The sequence below is a fragment of the Labeo rohita genome, chromosome 24, assembly GCF_022985175.1.
Source record: "Labeo rohita strain BAU-BD-2019 chromosome 24, IGBB_LRoh.1.0, whole genome shotgun sequence".
NCBI classification, from domain to species: domain Eukaryota; kingdom Metazoa; phylum Chordata; class Actinopteri; order Cypriniformes; family Cyprinidae; genus Labeo; species Labeo rohita.
Genome location: NC_066892.1, coordinates 14,030,615 through 14,054,821, shown reverse-complemented (window position 1 = coordinate 14,054,821; position 24,207 = coordinate 14,030,615). Strand labels below are relative to the sequence as shown.

Below are 24,207 nucleotides of genomic sequence, written 5' to 3'. Positions count from 1 at the left end.
GTTTTTTGAGCAGCAAATAAGAATATTAGAATGATTTCTGAAGGATCATGTGACTGGAGTAATGATGCTAAAAATCAGCTTTGAATTCACTGGAATAAATTATATTTTAAAATATATTCAAATAGAAAAGAGTTATTTTAAATAGTAAAAAAACCAATTGTACTGTTTTGCTGTACTTTGGATCAAATAAATGCAGGCTGGTTGAGCAGAAGATTTCTTTAGTAAAAAAATAAAAATTAAAAAAAACTTTAAAAATCTTACTGTCCAAAAACTTTAGACTGGTAGTGCATCTCATGAATAAAATACAAAATATACACTTGAAATACACGAAATATTCAATTGAAAGTGCGAAAGAACAGCATTTATTTGATATATAAATATTTAATAACATTATAAATGTTTTTACTGTCACTTTTGAACAATTGAATGCATCCCTGAGAAGTAAAAGTATTAATTTCATTTTTTAAATCTTACTTGTATAGGTTTTTTGAGCACCAAATCAGCATATTAGAATGCTTTCTGAAGGATCATGTGACACTGAAGACTAAAGTAATGGGTGCTGAAAATGTAGCTTTTCTGTCACAGAAAAAAATGTCATTATAAAATATAATAAAATATAGTTATTTAAAATTGTAATAATATTCACATTATTACTGTTTTACATGAGCATAAGAGACTTTTTCAAAGACATGAGCTATTAAAATAGCTTAATTATTCCAAACGTTTGACCAATATAGTGTAAACTTTTCAAACTTTTTCTTTTGACTTTTTGAGAAACAAAGCACTTCTGGAAAATAAAGTTTTAGCTAAATAACACTGCATACAATGTCAGGCTATTTTCCATCGATTCCCTCTTTGATTTCCAATTTCTGCAACTTGCACCAAACCCATACTTTCTCACTTCTACTCTTTAACACACTCCCACTCCAACACACTCTCCCCTACTTAAGTATTCAAAAGAATACCCTGTACTGTACTCTTTTACACCTACATTTCATAACTAGTTGGTACATGGCCAACTTTGAAACTTTGTATGGCTGCACTTATGTTACTTATTCTCCTTATGAACTGCTTGCATTGTAGCATTCTTTTTGTAGATTGCACTGAATAAAAAGACCTACCAAACAAATACAAGTTACAGTACTCACTGTCAAATGCACTCATGCATTCTTAATCATAACTGTCATAAAACAATTAAAATGGATAGTTATGACCCTGGAAGCTGACTGGTCACCACAGCATTTTATCTGTGCTACAATATAAAGTTTTGTAAGAGCAAAAGGCACTACACTGTAAAAAATAAAAAAAACACAATTTGTTGAGTCAGCTTAAAATAATTTGTTACCCTGCTGTCTTAAAACTGTAAGTTCAGTCAACTAAAATAAGTTTGTTCAACTTGACATATTAAGTTGCACTAAGTAACAACTTAGATATTTGTGTTTGCTAAACTTAACAGATGGGTAAGTAACCCAGCTGCCTTAAAATTTGAAGTTGATTCAACTCAAATATATAAGTTGTCACTTAGTATAATTAAACATTTCAAGTTGAATAAACTGTTGAGTTGACTGAATTTAAAATTTTAAGGCAGCCAGGTTACAAATTATTTTAAGTTGACTCAACAAATTGTTTTTTACAGTGTAGATGCTATATTGTAAATATAGTCACAGCTAAAGTGATTATAGTCACTCCATTGTGCATTTATTGTAAAATTTAAAAAAATGAATAGGAATGTGAAGATCAGAAAAATGAATACAAAGAAAGTTAAAAAGCTAGATTGGCATTGTGGTTTAACGAAATAAACGTCTAAAATTTTATGTTAAAATAAAAATGTTAATTTAATCTAAACAATTTCCAAAATAAATATTATACAATACCATTATTGTAGGGAAGAAATAAAAATGCAGAACTTTCCAATAATAAATGTATAACTAGTCAGAAAAATATGTGCTGAGAAAAACAGCAGGTGGCAATTTTTCAGGGCTTCACAGAGAGAATCTGAGCAAGCGCTGCTCTTTAAAAAGGTTATTTCCCCATTATTTATGCTCTTTCTAAGTGAAACTCTTCACTTGATGCAGCAGACGGCAAATTTAAAATCCATAAGTGAACTCTGAGACGAGACATGGGAATCTTAAAAGGTTTGCTGTGTCATTCACATTAACACTTCATCTGATATTTTGCATGGCAAGAGCACATGCATCAGAGCACTTTATATTCATGAAACACATACTCTGAAATCAAAGCCATAAGTATGCTCTGATGTAGGTGTTCTTTTGTTCATTCTTTTTGCCTGAAGTCCTTCAATCATTTCAATCACCTTCTCTGCAATAAAGCACTCTATTTTTAAAGTCCAGCAGACGGTCGCCGGCTATCGCCTCCCGCAGCGCTTTGAAGAAGCCAAGGTAATGTGCCATGTTGTGTAGCATGAGTAAAACACCACCGAGCAGCTCGTTGGTCACCAGTAAATGATGAACATACGCTCTCATATGCTTTTTACAGCAGTAGCAGCCGCAGCCCTCCACAAGTGGGCGGAAATCATCTTGATACCTGAAAGTCAAACACAGTGTTTTGAGGCTAATTGTCACACCAGGGTGTCTGAATTTTTAAGAGCATTAAATTTAAAGGGATAGTCCACCCATAAATGAAAATTCAGTCATTAATTACTCACCCTCATGTCGTTCCAGACCCATAAGACCTTAATAAGAAATTAGGATATTTTTGATGAAATTCAACTACCATGTTCAAGACTCAGAAAGGTAGTAGTTCTTAAAATCATCCACACTGTAAAAAACAATTTGTTGAGTCAACTTAAAATAATTTGTAACCTGGCTGCCTTAAAATTTTACGTTCAGTCAACTCAAAAAAAGTTCATTTAACTTGAAATGTTAAATTATACTAAGTGACAACTTAGATATTTGAGTTGAATCAACTTAAAATTTTAAGGCAGCTGGGTTACTTACCTGTTAAGTTTAGCAAACACAAATATCTAAGTTGTACTTAGTACAACTTAACATTTCAAGTTGAATAAACTTATTTTAGTTGACTGAACTTAAAATTTTAAGGCAGCAGGGTAACAAATTATTTTAAGCTGACTCAGCAAATTGTGTTTTTTATTACTTACAGTGCATGTGACATCAGTGGTTCAACCATAATTTTATGAAGCTACAAAAATACTTTTTGCAGGCAAAGAAAACAAAAATAACAACTTTATTCAACAATTTCTCCTCCTTACTACCTTTCAGGGCCTTGAATATCTTGAACATGTCAGTTGCTGGTTCAAAAAGCTCTTGGATTTCATCAAAAATATCTTAATTTGTGACCTGAAGATGAACGAAGGTCTTATGGGTTTGGAACGACATGAGGGTGAGTAATTAATAACCAAATTTTTATTTTTGGTTGAACTATCCCTTTAAGGATTTTGTGTGTCAAACTAAAATATTAACTAAAAGTTAATTAATCAACGCATGTTTTCCACAAAATAAACAGTAGGTTCATATATTATATTAATAAAAGGCAGTTCATATATTTTTACCCCTGCTGATGTATACAGGAGGTTTTTACAAGGCATTGTGGTTTGAGGGGGTATGGGTGTGGGGGTTGGTAAATCCTTTTGTTTAATATCCTTCATTGCTCCTTTGACCACTATTCTGATCTGACTCTAGTGATAGAGGCAATATTATGAAAATGCACTCAGAAGCAAATATGAATTACTAACATATTGAATTTATTTATCCTCGTATCCAAGCAGAGTTGAGATCATGAAAGATGTGCAAGAAAGCATTAGATGTGTATGAAAGCATTAGATGTGCATGAAAGCATTAGTAGTCTCATCTGATATGAGCAAATGAACACACACAGCTGTTTGAGGAGTGAAAGGGTACGTCCTTGTCTCCCTTCATACATACACACCTTTTATCTTTGAGGTTCATTTCAAAAGGCGTCATATTTTCATCTCCATTTGAGTTCGGCTTCCTGACATCAGGCGTCTCTCCATTCAGTTCCAACACTGTCAAACATATAGAAGATTAAACATTAAAGCACAAATCCTGTGCATAAAGTTGTGGTCAGAATTATTAGCCTTCTTGGTAAATACAGTGCCTTGCAAAAGTATTCAAACCCCTTCATTTTTTTTTCACATTTTGTTATGTTGCAGCCTTATGTTCAAATAACTTTTTTCCACATAAATTTACACTCCATAAACCATAATGACAAAGCAAAAACTGATTTGTGACAACTTTGTAAATGTATTAAAATTAATAAACTGAAATAAGAACATTGCATAAGTATTCATATCCTTAACATAGTACTTAGTTGAAGCAGCTTTACTCAAGTCTTTTTGGGTATAATGTGACAAGCTTTGCACATCAGCATTTGGCAATTATCTGCCATTCTTCTCACCTCTTCATCTCTCAAGCTCTGTCAGCTTAGACGAGGACTGGCAGACATTTTCAGGTTTATCCAGAAATGTTTGATTGGGTTTAAGCCCAGGCTCTGGCTGGACCACTCAAGGACATTCGCAGAGTTGCCCGTAAGCCAGTCTTGCTAAGTGCTTAGGGTCAAGCTCAAGGAGGAGGCCTAGTTGTTCCAAACTTCTTCTATTATGGATAATGGAGGCTTCATGTTTCTGTGAACCTTCAATGCAGCAGATTTTTTTTAACTCTTGCCCAGATCTGTGCCTTGATGCAATCCTGTCTCTGAGGTCTACAAGCATTTCTTTTAACCTCAGGACTTGGCTTTTGCTCTGATCTTTCATTGATAGGTGCCTTTCCAAATCATACTCCAGGTTAACTAAACTTAAAATGACCAATGAACTTAAAGTGTCCAAGAAAAGGGTATAAATATGCAATGACTCATTTCAGTCAGTCAGCTTTTTTATTTTGTCATGATGATGTATGGGGGTGTAGATTAGTGTGTAAAAAAAAAAAAAAATGTAAAGCAGTTTAACATAAGGATGTATATATATATAAATATATAAATATATATATATATATACTTACTTTCGCAAGGCACTGTATGATCAAAAAAGGCTTTGAAAATAAATCTACATAGTTTATCCTTTCATTCTTCACAGCAAGAATCTAACCTTTTATTGAAGTAAAAAAAAAGAAAGTGTGTGGGGGGGGGGCACATTATGAAATACAGTGCCTTGCAAAAGTATTCATACCCCTTCATTTTTTATTTTTTTTTTTTTTTTTTCCCTGTCACATTTTATGTTGTAGCCTTATGTTAAACTGCTTTAAATTACTTTTTTCCACATCTACACTCCATACACAATAATGACAAAGCACAAAACAGGTTTGTAACAACTTTCCAGATTTATTAGAGAGGAAAAAAATTAAAATGATTCCATTGCAGAAATATTCATACCCTTTTCTGGGACACTAGCTATTTAGCTTAGGAACATTCATATTGCTTGTAGATGTTACTACATTGAGTGGTGTTAACTTGTGGCAAATTCAATTTAAAATAAATATATGATTTGAAAAGGCACAAACCACTTAATAATAAAAATGCATGTCAGAGCAAAAACCATGCCCTGAGGTCAAAAGAACTGCCTGTAGAGCTCAGAGACTGGATTGTGTCAAGCTACACATTTGGAAAAAAAATTCTGCTGCATTGAAGGTTCACAGAAGCATGCAGCCTCCATTATCCATAATGGATGAAGTTTGAAACAACTACAACTCTTCCTAGAGCTGGCCTTCTGGCCAAACTGAGCAACTGATGGATAAGGGCCTTGGTTAGACTGGTGACCAAGAAGCTGATGGTCACTCTAGTTGAGCTCCATGATCATATATGCAGATGGAAGAAACTTACACAAGGACAATCATCACTGCAACACTCCACCAATCTGGGCTTTATGGCAGTGTGGCCAAACTCTATCCTCTCCTCAGTGAAGACACATGAAAACAAACTTGGAATTTGCAACAAAGCACCTAAAGTACTTTCAGATTGTGAGAAACAAGATTCTCTGGTCTGATGAACTTCAATTCCAAGCATTATGTATGGAGGAAACCAGGCAAAGTTTTTTGCAAAGTTGTCACAAATCTAATTTGTGCTTTGTCATTTTGGTGTATGGAGTGTAGATTTATGTGGGGGGAAAAAAAGCAATTCAAAGGAGTTTAACTTAAGGCTGCAACATAACAAAACATGAAAAATGCACTGTAAATGGTTTTTCCAATACACATTAGCTACAAACTACTGGTGACTTCAGCAATCAGACCAACCAGATCGACTAAAAAAAACCAACTGATGACAGACAAATAACTAGAGCTCTGAAAAAGAACTGTGATATAAGAGTCATTAAAATCACCAACAACTTTGAGAAAGCTGGGGTGATGGTCTGACAGTCTACTGTTCGCAGAACAGACTTCGACAGCAGAAATACAGGGGCTACACAGCATGATGTAAACCTCTGATCACCACCAAAAACAGAAGGGCCAGATTAGAGCACAAAGGTGAGCCGATGGAGTTTTGGAAGAGAGTTTTATGGACAGATAAGACAAAGATTAATCTATCAATATGATGGGAAAGCAAAAGTGTGGAGGAAAAAAAAAACAAACTGAAAATAGTTCAAAGCATAAAACTTTATCTGTAAAGCATGGTGAAGGTAGTGTCATGCTGTGAGCATTGATGGCTGCCTCTGGAAGAGATTCACTCATCTTTATTGATGACTTAAATGATGGTGGCGGCAGAATGAATGCAGAAGTGAACAAAAGCATCTTGGCTTCCAATGTTCAAAAATCCCACAAGACTCAAATGGCAACAGGACAATGACCCAAAACACACTGCCAATTCAGTTTATCAGGGCAAAAAAAAAAAAAAAAAAAAAAAAGGATGGTCTTGGACTGGCCAAGTCAATATACAGATTTAAATCCAATCGATAGATTTAAATCCTTTCTAAAGGCATAAACTCCCAAAAAGCAAAATAAGCAAACATTTGAAAATGGCTACATTAAATGAGAAGTTCACTTCCAGAATGAAAATTTCCTGATCATTTCCTGATCCCCATGTCATTCAAAATGTTTATGTCTTTCTTTCTTTCTTTAGTCAAAAATAAACTAAGGTTTCTGAGGAAAACATTTCAGGGTTTTTCTCCAAAATTGCAGTTTCCATGCAGCTTCAAAAGGCTCTACATGATCCCAGCTGAGAAATAAGCATCTTATCTAGTGCTCATTTTCTAAGAAAAGTATGAATTTATATATTTTTTTTAACCACAGAGGCATGACTTGCACTAGCTCGACCTCACACATGCAAGTGTGACATAGGCAGAATTACTGACCCACAAACCGAACGTGCAAAAAAAAAAAACAAACAAAAAAAAAAACGCTCTTTACAAAAAAAGGTGAAACAACGATGTTGGACAATTTTGAAGTTAGAAGTGAAAATGAGATGAGTTTTTCGCCCCTACCCTACCTTTTTGAGCCAAAGTACACAGACAAAGAACCAACCGCGAGTGACTTTTCCAACGTGATTACAAAATGCACATCGCACATGCGCATCATAGAGCTAGTGCAAGACAAGCATTTGTGGTTAAAAAGTATAACTTTTTTATTTTTAATGACTGCTAGAAAAGACCCTAATTCCTCACCTGGGATCGAGTAGACCCCTTTGAAGCTGCATTGAAACTGCAATTTAGACCTTCACCCCACTGGCCACCATTTAAGTCCATTTAATGGAGAGAAATCTTGGATGTTTTCCTCAAAAACCTTAATTTCGTAGTGACTGAAGAAAGACAAGATGACATGGCAGCAAGTAAATTATCAGGAAATTTTCATTCTGGAAGTGAACTTCTGATTTAAAGGTTTACAAAGCATTTTAACTCATATTATAATAATAACTATACAGACACCAAAAAAACGGCTAATCATGTGATTTCAGCATGGTGGTCCATGAGGGTACCCACTACATGTAAAATAAGGAGTTTTTAATCAGATGTGAGTGTATAAAATTTTTAAAGGGGTCATCGGATGCCCATTTTCCACAAGTTGACATGACTCTTTAGGGTCTTAATGAAATGTCTATAATATACTTTGGTTAAAAATTCTCAATGGTAGTGTAAAACAACACCCTTTTTACCTTGCCAAAATCAGCTCTGCAAAAATCATCCCATTCTGGTCGAGGCTGCTTTAAATGCTAATGAGCTCTGCTTGCCCCACCCCTCTCTTCTCTCTGTGGAGTGATGAGCATGTTTACTTTAGCCGCATTTAGCTGCTAAACTTGCTAACTAGCACATTATTAGGAAAGGCGATCACAAAGATTCATAAAAAAAACCTTATACTTTTGCTGTAAGTGAAGCTGGATCATGAATGATTTGCGCGAACATAGACGGATATATGTAGATCGGGAGGCGCATTCCCTTCACAAACAAATGTAATCTACTGCATCTTCAGCAGCTCAGATTTCGGGAGTAAATGACGACCACTACATTCATTATTACATCCAGCAACACAACACCTCAATCGCTCAGTTCTTGTCTAACTTGCATCCCTGCTCCAGCATCAAAACATGGAGGTTGGACTGTTACAGCTGAGCTGAGGTAAGACGCTCATGTCAATCAACTATCGTGGGAACGGCCTCTGTCGGTGTGACGCCACAACAACAGGCATCTGAGAACGGCTTGATTTGAAAAAGGGAATATTATTTTTACAGATTAGTTAAAAATCACTGCATGGATTTTTACCATTACAGGGTAGATTTGTACATACACTGCCAACACACATTAATGTTCAAACAACATGTAAAAGTGAACTTAGTATCCGATGACCCCTTTAACATTTTTACTAATTACTGTTTTACACCTAAAATTACTGAATGCACATTTAATTGTACAGTTGCATTTATATTTATATTTCTACAAAATCTGTACAGTGAGAAAAAAAAAAAAAGAAAAACGGGAGTAAAAACACACGAGAGAGAAAGAAGGAAAAATAAGCAAAAAGAGACAGCAAAATGGAAGTTTAGAGATGTAGAGAGGGTGCAAAAAGAGCAAAGCGGTGTGGAGTAGAGCCTGCAGTGACAGAAGGCGGCAGATCAGGATGAGGCTACAGCCAGTCTCCCTGCAGAGCTCTGTAATTGGCCAAGGCGATATTTCTTTCTTTCCTGATTGTGCAAGTGCCTGTCCTGAACTCTCTTACCATCCTAACACATCGATTAGCTACTTCTTAGAACAGACTGCTGCACACTAAACAGCCCAAATCAATTATTTATGCCTGATGGTGAATTTTTTATGTCTTTTCGTGTGAGCCAGATACTCCGCAGACAATCGCAAGCATCTCTATTCTCACAAAACCTGCTTTTGAAAGTAAAAACCAACATTAAAATGTGAAAAACCCATAATGATGTTTGACTTCATACATGTTCCTGCTGAAAGATGCGAGATGGATTCCCAGGGCTCGGTTCTGTTTCGAATGAGGCAACTATTTAATTTGACTGGGGCCTGAACAAACACACTCTCGAAGAAGACTTTATTATTTAAGCGCACACTTAATTATCTGAAACAACTAGCAGAAGCACAGCCACACTTCCACCAATCCATGCTGAGATAAACAGCCCAACATGCTGCTAACCGCTTCTGCTGGAAGTGAACTGGTAGCTGACATTTTAAAGACTTTACTAATTCATATTATTGTGCTGAATAGCTCCTTTATAGCACAACAGCCTTCCTTTAAAATAAAAGATTCAATGTGAAAATACTTTCTATTATACCAGTTAAGTGATACCTACAGGGACAAAATGGAATGACCATGGCAACACTAAAATGGAAAAATGCTGTCAATTGTTTTTAAATTGAATTTTGATTGATTTATTATCAATTCTCAGAATCCATTTCCTCTAAACAGAACGTTTTAACCCTGCAAAATCCTGACATTTGAAATAACAGTCAGAAAACCTTGAGAAACTTTAAGTATAATATTTGATATATCAGGTTTTTAATGGTTTATATAGTATGATATAGAAAAATGGAAATAAGCCACATCAAGTTGAATTGTTGTGGTTTACGGTTTGAAGCGGTATATCACCCAGCACTACTTTATAGGGTTTTAATTTTTTAATTGTAATTTTTTTTTCAATAGTATATCTATGGGCTTCTGCACACCTGTAGGGGTTGATGTACCTGCCGTCTCAGGGTCAGGATCAATGGTGTAGTTGAACGAGAGCGCGCAGCCTCGCTCCGTCACCTGGAAGGGGAAGAAGCTCTCAAACAGGTCGACTCCTGCTTCAACACAGCTGATGACCTCATCAGGACGGCCAACCCCTAAAAGCAACCTAAAACGGATGGTAAAAACTCAATGTCAGTGCACTGCGTGTTCAGGCTTAAAATACAATACGAGTCAAATACAATGGGTTTTTTTGCCTTAATGGGAGTTATTATTAATTAAAGGTTAACTATAAAGGTTAATTAAAGGTCACAGTTGTCTCTGCATGTTAAGCTGAGATAGGAAAACGTATTAAAACATTGAATAAATTACACACTTCAGCTGCAACAGGTAATCTAGGCTTTGGATCTCACAATGCATTTTTTTTCCTATTGGTTTGGGAATGTTTTTCTCAGTGTACCTCAGTAAGACAGATTATAGTGAACCCCAGAGATAAATCAAAGCCAAGTTCAGCTCAGGGTAAATCATTAAGTATTACTACAAAACCAGTGAATCGGCAGTTTTTTGTGCAGATCTCCACATTGCATTTCAGTGGAAATCCAAAAGCTATCTTGAATACGTCAACAAAGTCATACAGTGAAACAAAAATAGTTTTTGAGGTTTTATAATTTTTTAGAAGTAAAATGAGGACCACTAGCACATTCTGACATGTACAAATAAACGCAAAGACAATATTTCTGTGGAATCCATAATATTTAAAGTAGAGGTCTAAAAAGTTCAGGTCAAACGTTTACATACACCTTGCAGAATCTGCGAAATGTTCATTATTTTAACATAATAAGAGGGATCATACAATATGTATGTTATTTTTCATTTAGTACTGACCTGAATAAGTTATTTCACATAAGACATTCACATATAGTCCACAATAGAAAATAATAGTTGAATTTATAAAAAAAAAAAAAAATGACTCGCTTTAAAAGTTTGCATACACTTGATTCTTAATACTGTTTTGTTACCTGAATGATTCACAGATGATTCATTTTTTGTTTAGTGATAGTTGTTCATGAGTACCTTGTTTGTCCTGAACAGTTAAACTGTCTGCTGTTCTTCAAAAAAATCGTTCAGGTCACTGAAATTCTGTGGTTTTTCAGTATTTTTGTGTATTTGAACCCTTTCCAACAATGACTGTATAATTTTGAGATTCATCTTTTCACACTGAGGACAACTGAGGGACTCATATTCAACTATTACAGAAAGTTCAAACACTCACTGATGCTTAGAAGGAAACACAATGCATTAAACTTTTTAAATTTGAAGATCAGGGTAAATGTAGCTTATTTTGTCGTCTGTGGAACATGTAAGTATCTTTTGTAGCTTCTGAAGGGCAGTACTAAATGAAAAAAAATATGATATTTAGGCAAAATAAGAAAAATGTACACATCTTTATTCTGTTCAAAAGTTTTCACCCTCAGCTCTTAATGCATTGTTTTTCCTTCTGAAGCATCAGTGAGTGTTTGAACCTTATGTAATAGTTGCATGAGACTCCCTCAATGTGAAAAGCAGGAATTTAAAAAAAAAACGTGGATTTTTAAGGTAACAACAAAGTATTATGAATCAAGTGTATGAAAACTATTGAATGGGTTATTTTTATAAATTCAGCTCTAACTTACTTGTGGACTATATTTAAACATCTTTTGTGTGAAATACCTTATTCAGGTCAGTACTAAATAAAATAAAAAAATAACATGCATTTTGTATGATCCCTCTTATTTTGATAAAATAATTAACATTTTGCAGATCGTGCAAGGAGTATGTAAACTTTTCACCTCAGCTGTATAAATAGAAATGTAAAAGTAACAGCATTTATTTGAAACAAATTTTCTGTAAGATTGTAAACATTTTTATTGTCACATATGATGATTGCTGGAAAAAATATATTTCAAAACTATTGAAAAAAACACACATCATTGTCCAATAATTGCATAAATACTGCAGCACAGAAACATCTTGTCCTGCTCTAAACCTAAATTATGTATCCTGTCCCACAGCCTGTCTGCCTCACAACCTTCTTCAGCTCCAGTTATTTGTGACCTGAGATACACCCAAGGGAAATGTCGTTTTCTAACAAGACTATAAAGCCCAGTGGGAAGCAGCCCTCTTAAGACCCCGCTGTGCCACAAGGACGCTTCCAAATCCTCACTGCTTTACTTCCTGCCATTGTCTTGCTGTCTCTGTGTGATTCTCGAACCTCTAGTCAATCTCCAAGAGAGGGAGATCAGAGAAATCAATCATTACACCACTAGGAACTCAAAATGAAGTTTGTTCCTGAAACCTTTCTAACCCCAGCACTTCCAGCCCCCCGGAAAGAATGAGGTGGTTGCTATGGGCTCCTGATGGGATGGCGTGTTGCTATGGCTGCCGAGAATTGAGGTGCATAATCAGAGAGCAATAAGAATGGGAAGATCTAGCCACTCAATCTCGCAAGAACGCAAGAAATGTCAAAACCTGTGAGGCAGAAATTTAAATAGACACCTTTTTTTTACCTAGGTTTTTCCTCGGGAAGCTCTGCAGATGTCGCTTTAATCAGCTGAGCCCTCACATCCTGGTCCATGGCAGCAGAATGAAATCCATCCAGGACAAATCCGCCCACAGGACGCTTAGCAGTCTCTCGTGCCGAACGGAGCCTCTCCTCCATTATGTCCCCCCCCTCCAGAACCCCAAATATCTCAGCCTGTTTTAATTCCTGTAAAAGACAGTACATTTATATTTAAATATACATAAATATACAATGTGCCTATGTATATATGCATTTTTGATCTTTTTGATCTTTCATTCAAAAAAGCATCCTTTTACCAAGAGATCAGCTCTGAGTTTTCTCCTATTATGCCTGTTTAGATTTTTTATCTCTTGGTATTTAAAAGAATCCATGATGCCATGTATCTGAACAAGATGTCCAGAAAAATAGGCCCGCAACATTACAGATCCAGCAGTACATTTAACCATGGACATGGGGTACTTTTTATCCCTGTCTGCACCAAGCCCATCTGGTGGGTTTGCTGCCAAAAGGCTCTTTTTTTAGTTTCATCTGACCATAGAAGCCAGTTCTGTTTGAAGTTCCAGTCGTGTCTGACAACTCAATATGCTGGAGTTTGTTTTTGGATGAGCAAGGAGGATTTTCACTGAAACCCTCCCAAAAAACATGTGGTGATGTAGGGGATGTTTGATATATTTTTTTAGGCTTTCTGAGCCTAAGATAATTATTTAGCTGCTACCACTGGAGAGTCTTCAGCCACTCAAACTCTCCTCCTCACCGTGCATTAGGACGATATAGACACACGTCGTCTTTCAGGCAGATTTTTAACATCTTTAGTTGATTGGAACTTCTTAATTATTGCCCTGATGATGAAAATGGAGTTTTTAATGCTTTAGCTATTTTGTTACAGCCACTTTCAATTTTGTGAAGCTCAAAAATCTGGTTTTGCACATCAGAACTATATTCTTTGGTTTTACTCCTTGTGACGGATGGGTAAGGGAATTTCATATGTGTTTCTCATATTTATAATCCTGTGGAACAGGAAGTCACGGCTGTACAATATCAAGCTCCTAGTCTCCCTGGTGTGCTAAAAAATGTAAATATGAATGGGAATATTCTTCAGACAGAGATATTTACTCAAAAGAATTTCTAGGTGTGCCAATAATTGTGGCGAACATGCCTTAAAAAAAAAAAAAAAAAAAAATTATTTCATAATGTGAGCTTCCACTACTTTCACTTGTTTAACTTCAATGAAAGGTTAGAATTTTGTGGATTTTTTGAACGATGCAGATTTATTTTTACAGCCGCCTTTGCTCATATTTATATATAGGCCTATACACACAGTTGAGGTCAAAAGTTTACATCCCCCTTTCAGAATCTGCAAAATGTTAATTATTTCACCAAAACAAGAGGGATCATACAAAATGCTTGTTTTTGTTTATTTAGTACTGACCTGAATAAGATATTTTACATAAAAGATATTTACATATAGCCCACGAGAAAATAATAGGTAAATTTATAAAAATGACCCCGCTCCAAAGTCTACATCCCCTTGATTCTTAATTGGAAATCTTTCCAAATTATGACTGTATGATTTTGAGAATTACCTTTTCATACTGAGGACAACTGAGGGACTCTATTACATGCAACTATTACAAAAGGTTCAAATGCTCACTGATGCTTCTGAAGAAAAATCATGCATTAAGAGCCGGAAGATCAGGGTAAGTTTAAATTTTGTCTTCGGCAAACATGTAACTATCTACTGTAGCCACAGTACTAACTGAAAAAATATGATAAATTTGGCAAAATAAGAAAAATGTACATGTCTCCATTCTGTTCAAAAGTTTCCACCCCCCGGCTCTTAAAGCATCGTTTAATTTAGCATTATACATGGTATATGTTAACAAAATTACATTTTGTATGAAAATCTCGCAAAATGGGTGAAGGGTGAAAAAGAAATAAAGACCAAATTAAATTTAATTAAAACAGCGGGGCAACAAAAATACATTTTAAATTTAACTGCAAATTGAGCCATTTCACTAATGTCATGTACTGTAAAAATAAATGCTCACTTATTCAAAGAATAAGTCACTTACACTAAAGTTTAGTCCATTATTTGCAAAAAGTTGAGCATATATTATTTCCACCCTAGATTAAAGCTCCTTCGTGATTATTCTTCACAACAGGTAAGGCAATTTTTACTAAGGTGTCCTTTTTTAAAAAAAAAAAAACAAAGAACAAAACTAAGACTGAAATGCGAACCAACAAAATAAGGTTCTTTGTATTCACACTGTCCTTGTCCTTGAAAATTGATTCAGTCCACCTTCCATTCACACTGTATATACCACTTTCCTATGAATTACTAATAACATAATTATGAAATCAAATATTTAGTAAGTTGTTTAGAACAATCTTTTTGTAAAAAGTCTTAGTTATCTGACTTTATTCTGCACTTCTCCCCTGACAGTCAAGCCCTGAATAGTATAAAATGACCATTTGGCATTTTCAAGGGAAATGTACACTACCAGTCAATAGTTTTTGGACAGTAAGATTTTTAAAGAAGTCTCTTCTGTTCACCAAGCCTGCATTTATTTGATCCAAAGTAAGCAAAAACAGTAACATTTTTAAAATATTATGTAATTTATTCCTGAATTTTTAGCATCAGCACTCCAGTCACATGATCCTTTAGAAATCATTCTAATATTCTGATTTGCTGCTTAAAAAAAAAAAAAAAAAAACAACATTTATTATTATTACTGTTATTTCAATTGTAAATTCAGGTTTCTTTGATGAATAGAAAGTTCAAAAGAACAGCATTTATCTAAAACAGAAAGCTTTTGTAATATTATGAATGTCTTCATCATCACTTTATCATCATAAATGTCTTGATCAATTTTAAGCATAATTTATATAATTTATGAAGACTGGAGTAATGATTTTGAAAATTGAGCTTTGGTCACAGGAATAAATTGCATTTTAAGATATATTCAAACAGAAAGCAGTTATTTTATATAGTAAAACTATTTCACAATATTACTGTTTTTGCTGTATTCTGGATTAAATAAATGCAGGCTTGGTAAGCAGAAGAGACTTTAAAAAACATCAAAAAAACTTTTGACTGGTAGTGTATCCTGCAGCGACTTACAGGCATTCAGGTATTGTATGTTTTTGTGTTTTAACCTGAGTTTTCTGGTGCAACACCAAACATTCATCCAGATGGGCCAGAGTCCTGTCCACTGCTTTGCGGACTCTCTTGCGAGAGGTATTGGCTTGCCAGGTCTCTCCGTCTGCCATGCTCTGATAGCAGTCCGGCTGGATAGCTGCCTGAATTGCCATGAACCGAGCCACCGTCAGCTCTATCCTTCCACCGCTGCCCCACACCGACACTGTCTGTTAAACACACACAACCATTAAATCCCTCACAATTAACAGTAAAGGAATGGCATAGCTTCAGAGGACACAAAAGCTCTCTGCAAGCCAAACCACAGCAGTTGAAAACCAATGAGATTTTACTAAATTGACTATTTGTAATGATTTCATGGAATCCGAGTAAGTGACAAAAGAAGCTTTAAACAATCAGTTCTCTAACCTTGTTGGTGACGTGACCGGCGGGGCTGGTGTTTGCAGAATCATGCAGAGAGCAGAAAAGCACAGTATCATGAAGACCTGCATAGGAAACCATCAGAGAAAAATCAGAGCTGTTCAGACGTCCTCTGTAACTCAAGCAGCTACTTCTAATCAAAACAGACGTCTTGCATATAAATCTAAAATGTTTTAACATCAGTTTCAATTACTGAAATTTTAAAGCTATAAATAGGGCACCCACAACTTATGACAAACTGCAAAATACACTTGTATTATTCATCCATTTACTAAACAGCGATGGAATGCATAAGAACAGTCCAATGCAATCAGACAGAACACTTGTTCATTATGACAAAACTGTTTACTGGTGAAATAAGCAAGAGCTCATTACTCTGAATGCATTTATATGGAGATTAGAACAAATTGGGGCACTGATGAGTGTCGTCGATGGCGAAAGTGTATTCGTACATGTATGTAAGAAACATAAAGAGGAATATAAATTCGGCAGTACTGTATGAAAATGACGGAGGTGAACTTCAGTGACCAACATTATCGTGTACAACCATTTTCTTTTTGTAATTATCCAAATGGAGAACTAGCAGCTGCCTCAAGTCACCCTTTGAAATGTCTTCACGGTCACACATCTTAATATCGTGAATGCAATTACCTTTCTCATTTCTGGTTGGATTGCTGTAGGCAACGACTGAAACAGTGCCCTTCTTTTTGTTACGGTTGCAAAATGAAAACTGAAAACTCATTTTTCAAAAATGCATCTGCGGTAGGCATCCAAACATGAATGCATAATTATTTCTAAGCAGTCACTTAGAAGTCAGTAAGGGAGGGAGAGCATCTGAAAACATGCCTTCAGAATTAAAAATTAACACCTGCACTGCTAAATTTAGACTGATTGAAAGCTAAACAGAATTTTAAAACCAAACTAAACTTTTTGATTTGGATACTGAAGTGTGTAATTTCTACTAGTGGCACCAATTGGATTTGCAGTAGAAGTGGCTTGAAACTGGTTTCCAAGTCTATTTTTGCAGTTTTGTTGTCTGCTAGTGGTTTCACCTTCAAGAAGAGTTCAAACCTATTTTAACACTTCTACACTGTAAAAAACAATTTGTTGAGTCAAATTAAAATAATTTGTAACCTGGCTGCCTTAAAATTTTAAGTTCAGTCAACTCAAAAAAAGTTTTTTAACTTGAAATGTTAAATTATACTAAGTGACAACTTAAATATTTGAGTTGAATCAACTTAAAATTTTAAGGCAGCTGGGTTACTTACCCATCTGTTAAGTTTAGCAAACACAAATATCTAAGTTGTTACTTAGTACAACTTAACATTTCAAGTTGACTAAACTTAGTTGACTGAACATAAAATTTTAAGGCAGCAGGGTAACTAATTATTTTAAGCTGACTCAACAAATTGTTACTGCGAGCAAACGAGATGTAATTTATCAAGTCCTTCAAGTCTTAAAGCTTGTGTAGGATTGGTTTATAGCCAATTACATTTTCTAAAATTGGGATCATTTTCAAAGGAGTAATAGTTTCTTTCATAGTCTCACATCCAGAATCTCTTTGGCAATTTATAATCCACTTGATGTGTGAATTTTCAAACTGTGTGAACTGATTCAAGATCTATTAGCCTGCTGAGAAAATATTTACACCCACACTGCTGGCTAGAATGACTTGCAATGCTTTTGAAAATAACAGAAAAGCAACAAAAATCATCTTTTTAAAAATCTTAAACTAATGACAGGATGTTGCTTGAGTAGAATCTGTCCTCTGTTATGTGCATTCCTTTTCATCTCAATTGCAGTTGCTGGACCCGTTTGAATTATGTGATTTTAAGGGCCTCAAAACCTTTTGCGTCAATGACCTGAGCCATGTAACCTATCACTTTAGAACCACAGGAAAATTGTATTATGACAACATTGCGACTGGCTGATGGCACCACAAAAGCCCAACTTTTCATTAAAGTGGTGATTCACCACTGGCAAAATGGGGTTTTAATAAAGGTTGATTGTCTATGCAGTAGAAACTCAATTTTTTTTTTTTTATCAGTGCTACATGACAAACAGAGAAAAATGGCATGCATGTAAACAGCCCAATTTTAAAAGCCATTCTAGTAAAAACTTTTCAAAACCATTCAAGAAAATCTTATAATTAAATATTGGTGATATGTATGTTGCTAAGCTAAGATATTCTTTCAGACACACTGTTTGAAGACATTTTTAGCAAAAGCAAATCACAAAAAGTTGAAATTTAAAAAGTCAAAAAAGTTAAATACTAACCAGCAAACTTTCTGATACCCTCTTTGAATTCTTCCAGAACCTCCTGATGCTCTGCACTGAAAAAAAAAAAAAAAAAGTGGTGAAAATCTGAAACTGTAGGTATAAAAAAAAAGTAAATATAAAATAAATATATAAATCAATTATAAAATAAATAAATTATTTTTCCAATATAAAAATATTTGCAGAAATTAATGCAAGCTCTATCCTTAATAATACTTTTTACATTTAGTAATTTAGCAGACATTTTTATCCAAAGCGAGTTGCAAATGAGGATAATGGAAGAACTCAAAATCAACAAAAGAGCAATGATATGCAACTGCTTAACACAGCACATGTAGCAAGGTTTTTTTTAAATTATATAATAGATAAAAACAAAACAAATAAATAGAACACAAAAACAATTGAGAAGCTAGTGTTAAGTTTGTTTTTTTATTTAAAGCAAACCAGTTAGAAAACAAACAGCAAGTCTTAAAGGGTCAAGTTTTTTTTTTTTAAAGAACAGCATTAGAATAGAGAGTGCTAGAGTTAGAGAGTATTTACACTACCAGGTTTTTTGTTTTTAAAAGAAGACTTTAATGCTCACCAAGTCTGCATTCATTTGATTAAAAAAAATATAAATGTTTCTGAAATGTTATTACCATTTTAAATAACGGTTTAGATTTTAATTCTAAAATCTAAACGGCAAAAGCTGTTTCCAACATTAATAATAGTAAGTAATGTTTCTTGAGCAGCAAATCAGTAAACTAGAATTTCTGAAGGACCATGTGACACTAAAGACTGTAGTAATAATGCTGAAAATTCAGCTTTGCCATCACAAAAATAGATTATATTTTAATATAATTTTTACATGTTAAAATAGAAAACAATTATTTTAAATTGTAAAGATATTTCATAATATTACTGTTTTTATTGTATTTTTGATCAAATAAATGTAACCTCAGCAAGCATTCGAGACTTTCAACAACCTAAAATAAATAAATTATTTTTACAACCTTTTGATTGGTATATAAAGCACCTTTCCAGGAACTCAAGGTCACTTTATATACATGACAAGACAAAAATATAATAAACCACTACTCTCATAGACATCCGCTGTGCATGCTATAAAAAAATTCCAGTTGCCATAATGTTATGAACTGAGATCTCCCAGCAAATTACATCATTTTACAAACCCACGTTTTGTTAGAAAGTAAACTATTGGCCAAATATTCAGTGAATCCTTGTACCTGAATGAATATTTATATTTTATTTATATTTTAAGATTAGTTGGTGCAAGGTTATTTCAGTTGAAACAGCTCAGACTTGCATTTTAGTCTGGGAATAGGATTAAGCCTTGTCTATGAAACCAGGGTATAATGTAAAAGTATAACTAGATTCTTACAGGCTATCCACTGACACTTGTGTGACTGATGGCAGGTCTCTCAAAGTGTGTAATGTGTCCTGGGTCAGATGGGGAACAGTCGCACAGCAAGTGTACAGGAGACAGCCGGGCACCTCTAGTGAATGCTGCCCTGATTTTCCCAGTCCAGTCAAAACTCCCAGGCGACATCCCTGTATCACTCGAGACAGTTCCAGTTTCATCCCACTTGTGGAGCTGCAGCTTCCTAATGTGAATGTTTATCAGCTCTAAAGCAAATGACAGCTCGTCACCTGCAAAAACAACATTCAGCCTCTTTATTCTCTCATTTTCTAGAGAGATATAGTGCTTGAGATGCAAACATGCACATATGAATGAAACAGAAGGCTCTTCTGTCTAGTTTACCAACCTGAATGTATCTACTATATAAAGGAAAGCAACATTTACTACACAACAAACACACTCCCCTGCAAAAACTTATTAACAATGGATTAAACAATAGTATGTTATATTCGACAATAAATCTTTTAAAATCTTCCCAAGCTTACCGATTTGATATTAGCTGCTTTAGAAAGCAGGACATGTGGGAACCTAAGGTCGCAGAAATACTGAGTAGCGCTTTGACTTGGGTCTCACATTTATGACGTCATAACATATCTACAGCGCAGAGCTGTGTATTTGATTTTTATATACATATGATTGCATTTTTTATTATTTAATACAATCGAGTACAACAGGGTGCATTCAGATCAGAGTTATTATAGTTAACTCACTGAACTTAACTTAAAATTAAATATTATAAACGTATTGGATTTTAACTATAGTTCCTAAGTGAATAATAACTAAAACTAATTAATGATAAAGTAGCGTTTAAACATTTATTCATTACAACATGCTTAAATATGAAAAGTAACATTTCAGGTCTAATATTCAAAGGCATATTCTTAATAAAATAACATATAAATAATAAAACAAGTTGGTTATAAGTCCATACGAATCAGTATTATTTTTTCAGTAGTATTTAGTTTTTTTGTTGTTGTTGTTGTTGTTGTTGTTTTTTCAGTTTTATTTTAGTTCATTTCCTATATATATATATATATATATATATATATATATATGCATGTTCAGTTTGTATTCATTTCAATTTTGTATGTATAAAATACAATTTTAATTAAGTTTTATTCACTGTATTCACAGTTTTATTTAAATTCATTGTAAATTCATTTCATATATTGTGTAAGTCCGACAGCAATCACCATAAAATCTTCATAATGTTCATGGCACTAGGAAAGCAACTGTTTTTAAATCTCCTAGTCCTTGTTTTAACAGACCGGGTAGCACCTGCCTGATGGCAAAGCTGAAACAAGTGAAAACCAGGGTGTGTTGACTCCTTTAGTATATTTTTTAGCCTTGAGGTCTTGAGAGTTGTATACATCCTTCAGTGGTGGAAGGGGACTTCCAGTGATCCTCTCTGCAGTGTTAATAATCCTCTGAAGCGCCCTCTTGTCTGCCTTAGAGCATCTAGCAGACCATTCTATGATGTAATACCTCAGCACACTCTCAATAGAACAGTGATTGATAAAAGTTTACCAGCAATGTTCCACTCAGGTTGTTTTTCTTAAAGATTCTTAAGAAATATAGATGCTGCTGTGCCTTCTTGATAACTGCTGTAGTATGTCCCACCCAGGATGGGCCAGCAAAAATGAGGGTGCCCAGAAATGCAAAGTTTTGGACCATCTCAACACAGTCCCCGCTGATACAGTTCAGGTCTAAAATTTACATCGCCCCTTCAGAATCTGCACAATGTTAATTATTTTACCAAAATAAAAGGGATCATACAAAATGCATGTTATTGTTTATTTGGTACTGACCTGAATAAGATATTTCACATATCTTACAAAAGTTTACATACACTTTATTGTTCATACTGTTGTTACCTGAATGATCCACAGCTGTGTTTTTTTGTTCAGTGATAGTAGTTTATGAGTCCTTTGTTTGTCCTAAACAGTTGCCGCTGTTCTTCAGAAAAATCCTTCAGGTCCCACAAATTCTTTTGTTTTCCAGCATTTTTTGTGTATTTGAACCTTTTCCAACAATGACTGTATGATTTTGAGATCCATCTTTTCACACTGAGGACAAGTGAGGGACTCATGTGCAACTATTACAGAAGGTTCAAACACTCACTGATGCTCCAGAAGGCAAAACTATGCATTAAAAGCCAGGGGGTGAAAACATTTGAACAGAATGGAGATGTGTACATTTTTCTTATTTGCCTAAATATCTGTTTTTGTTTTTCATTTAGTACTGCCCTTCAGAGGCTACAGAAGATAGTTTTCTGAAAGACAAAATAAGTTAAAATAAAAAAAGTTTTCACCCCCAGCTCTTAATGCAACGTTTTTCCTTCTGAAGCATCAGTGAGTGTTTGAACCTTAGTTGCATATGAGTCCCTCAGTCGTCCTCAGTGTGAAAAGATGGATCTCAAAATCATAGTCATTGTTTGAAAGGGTTCAAATACACAAAAATGCTGGAAAACCAAAGAATTTGTGGGACCTGAAGGATTTTTCTGAAGAACAGTGGGCGGTTTAACTGTTCAGGACAAAAAACTCATCTATTATTTTCTCTTGTGGACTATATGTAAACATCTTTTATGTGAAATATCTTATTCAGGTCAGTACTAAACAAACAACAACATGCATTTTGTATGATCCTTCTTAGTTCAATAAAATAATTAACATTTTGCAGATTATGAAAGGGGGATGTAAACTTTTGACCTCATCTGTATGTAGAGGGAGTGTATCTGTCTTATGCTTAATGAAGTCTATAACAAGTCTATAACAATATCGTCTTAGAGCTTGTTAGCTGAACTCCTCATCTCTGTAGTACAGCCACAGTCACATCCTCATCACCCCCCCCAGTAATAAGTCATAAAGTTGATAATGGTCTTACTGCGATACAGAGAATGAGAGAATACAGTAGAAGGCTCAACACACACCCCTGTGAGCCGGTGCTAAGAAAGGAGGTGAGGGAAACATAAGGACCCATTTTCACACCCTGAGAATGGTTTGTCAGGAAGTCCTTAATCCAGTAACAGGTGAGTGTGGTAAGACCTAAATTGACAAGTTTACTGACTGGGGTGTCTGGGATAATGGTATTAAATCCTGAACTATAATAAGAACTATAATAAGCTGTTATATAACTATAACAGCATCCTGGCATAGGTTCCCGGTACAGCGTTTAGAGCTAGAGTTATAGCTTCTTCATAGGTCTATTTGCTCTACAGGCTCAACTGATTCTGACTAGAGGTGGAAGGGAGACTGGCTTTAAAAAAACTCAAAAAATCACTTCATGATTACTGGTGTAAGTGCCACTGGGCGGTAGTCATTGAAGACTGCCCGATAAAGATGTTTTGCATATGATGCCTAGTGTCAGGGATTGATTGAAGATATTAGTGGAAACCTGTGCCAGCTGGCCAGCACATGCTCTGAGAACCCTTCCTGGAACTCCGTCTGGGCCAGTTGCTTTTCTCAGGTTCACTGACCTGAGCACTCTTCTCACCTCACGCTCCTGTAAAGTGCGTGCGTAGGTGTTACCTGCGGGTATAGGCCGAAGTGACAGGACTGTATTTTGCTGGGTTCTGTCAAAACGTGCAAAGAAGCAGTTCAGCTCTTCTGGGCAGAGTAATTAGTTCCTGTAGTAGTATCAATATAGACATAAGCCAATGTGGACTATTTTTGGGTGCCTGCACTAGGCCATTTTCTACCTTACTTCCATCACTGAGCTTCTGTGTGCAAAAAAACTTCTTATATGTTTCTTACTGGATTTTCTATTTCCTATGGATAATCAAAATACATTGTACCTTGAACACTGAACTACACACACACACACATATATATGTATATAAATGTATATATATACACTGACCAAATTATAAACGCAACACTTTTGTTTTTGCCCCCATTTTTCATGAGCTGAACTCAAAGATCTAAGACTTTTTCTATGTACACAAAAGGCCTATTTCTCTCAAATATTGTTCACAAATCTGTCTAAATCTGTGTTAGGGAGCACTTCTCCTTTGCCGAGATAATCCATCCACCTCACAGGTGTGGCATATCAAGATGCTGATTAGAAAGCATGATTATTGCACAGGTGTGCCTTAGACTGGCCACAATAAAAGGCCACTCTAAAAATGTGCAGTTTTATCACACAGCACATGCTGACTGCAGGAATGTCCACCAGAGCTGTTGCCCGTGAATTGAATGTTCATTTCTCTACCATAAGCCGTCTCCAAAGCTGTTTCAGAAAATCTGGCAGTACATCCAACCGGCCTCACAACCACAGACCA

The 24,207-nt window shown here is 35.1% G+C and overlaps 1 protein-coding gene across 3 annotated transcripts; it reads right to left on the bottom strand.

Annotated features, from left to right (window-relative positions):
- On the bottom strand, positions 1–20,495 carry qtrt2 (queuine tRNA-ribosyltransferase accessory subunit 2). 3 transcript variants are annotated; one of them, XM_051097535.1, is made up of 9 exons: positions 20,414–20,495; positions 19,890–20,158; positions 18,509–18,564; positions 16,220–16,296; positions 15,811–16,020; positions 12,641–12,840; positions 10,094–10,263; positions 3,907–4,003; positions 2–2,544 (listed from the first exon to the last, which is right to left on the bottom strand). In XM_051097535.1, exons 2-9 carry the CDS (start codon positions 20,087–20,089, stop codon positions 2,307–2,309), a joined length of 1,248 nt encoding a protein of 415 aa, XP_050953492.1. In that variant the 5' UTR covers positions 20,090–20,158; positions 20,414–20,495; the 3' UTR covers positions 2–2,306. The 3 variants fall into 3 exon arrangements, with proteins under 3 accessions (XP_050953495.1, XP_050953492.1, XP_050953493.1); XM_051097536.1 differs by having other exon boundaries at positions 10,112–10,263; XM_051097538.1 differs by lacking the exon at positions 20,414–20,495 and having other exon boundaries at positions 1–2,544; positions 19,890–20,122.
- Between the last annotated feature and the right edge of the window lie 3,712 nt (positions 20,496–24,207).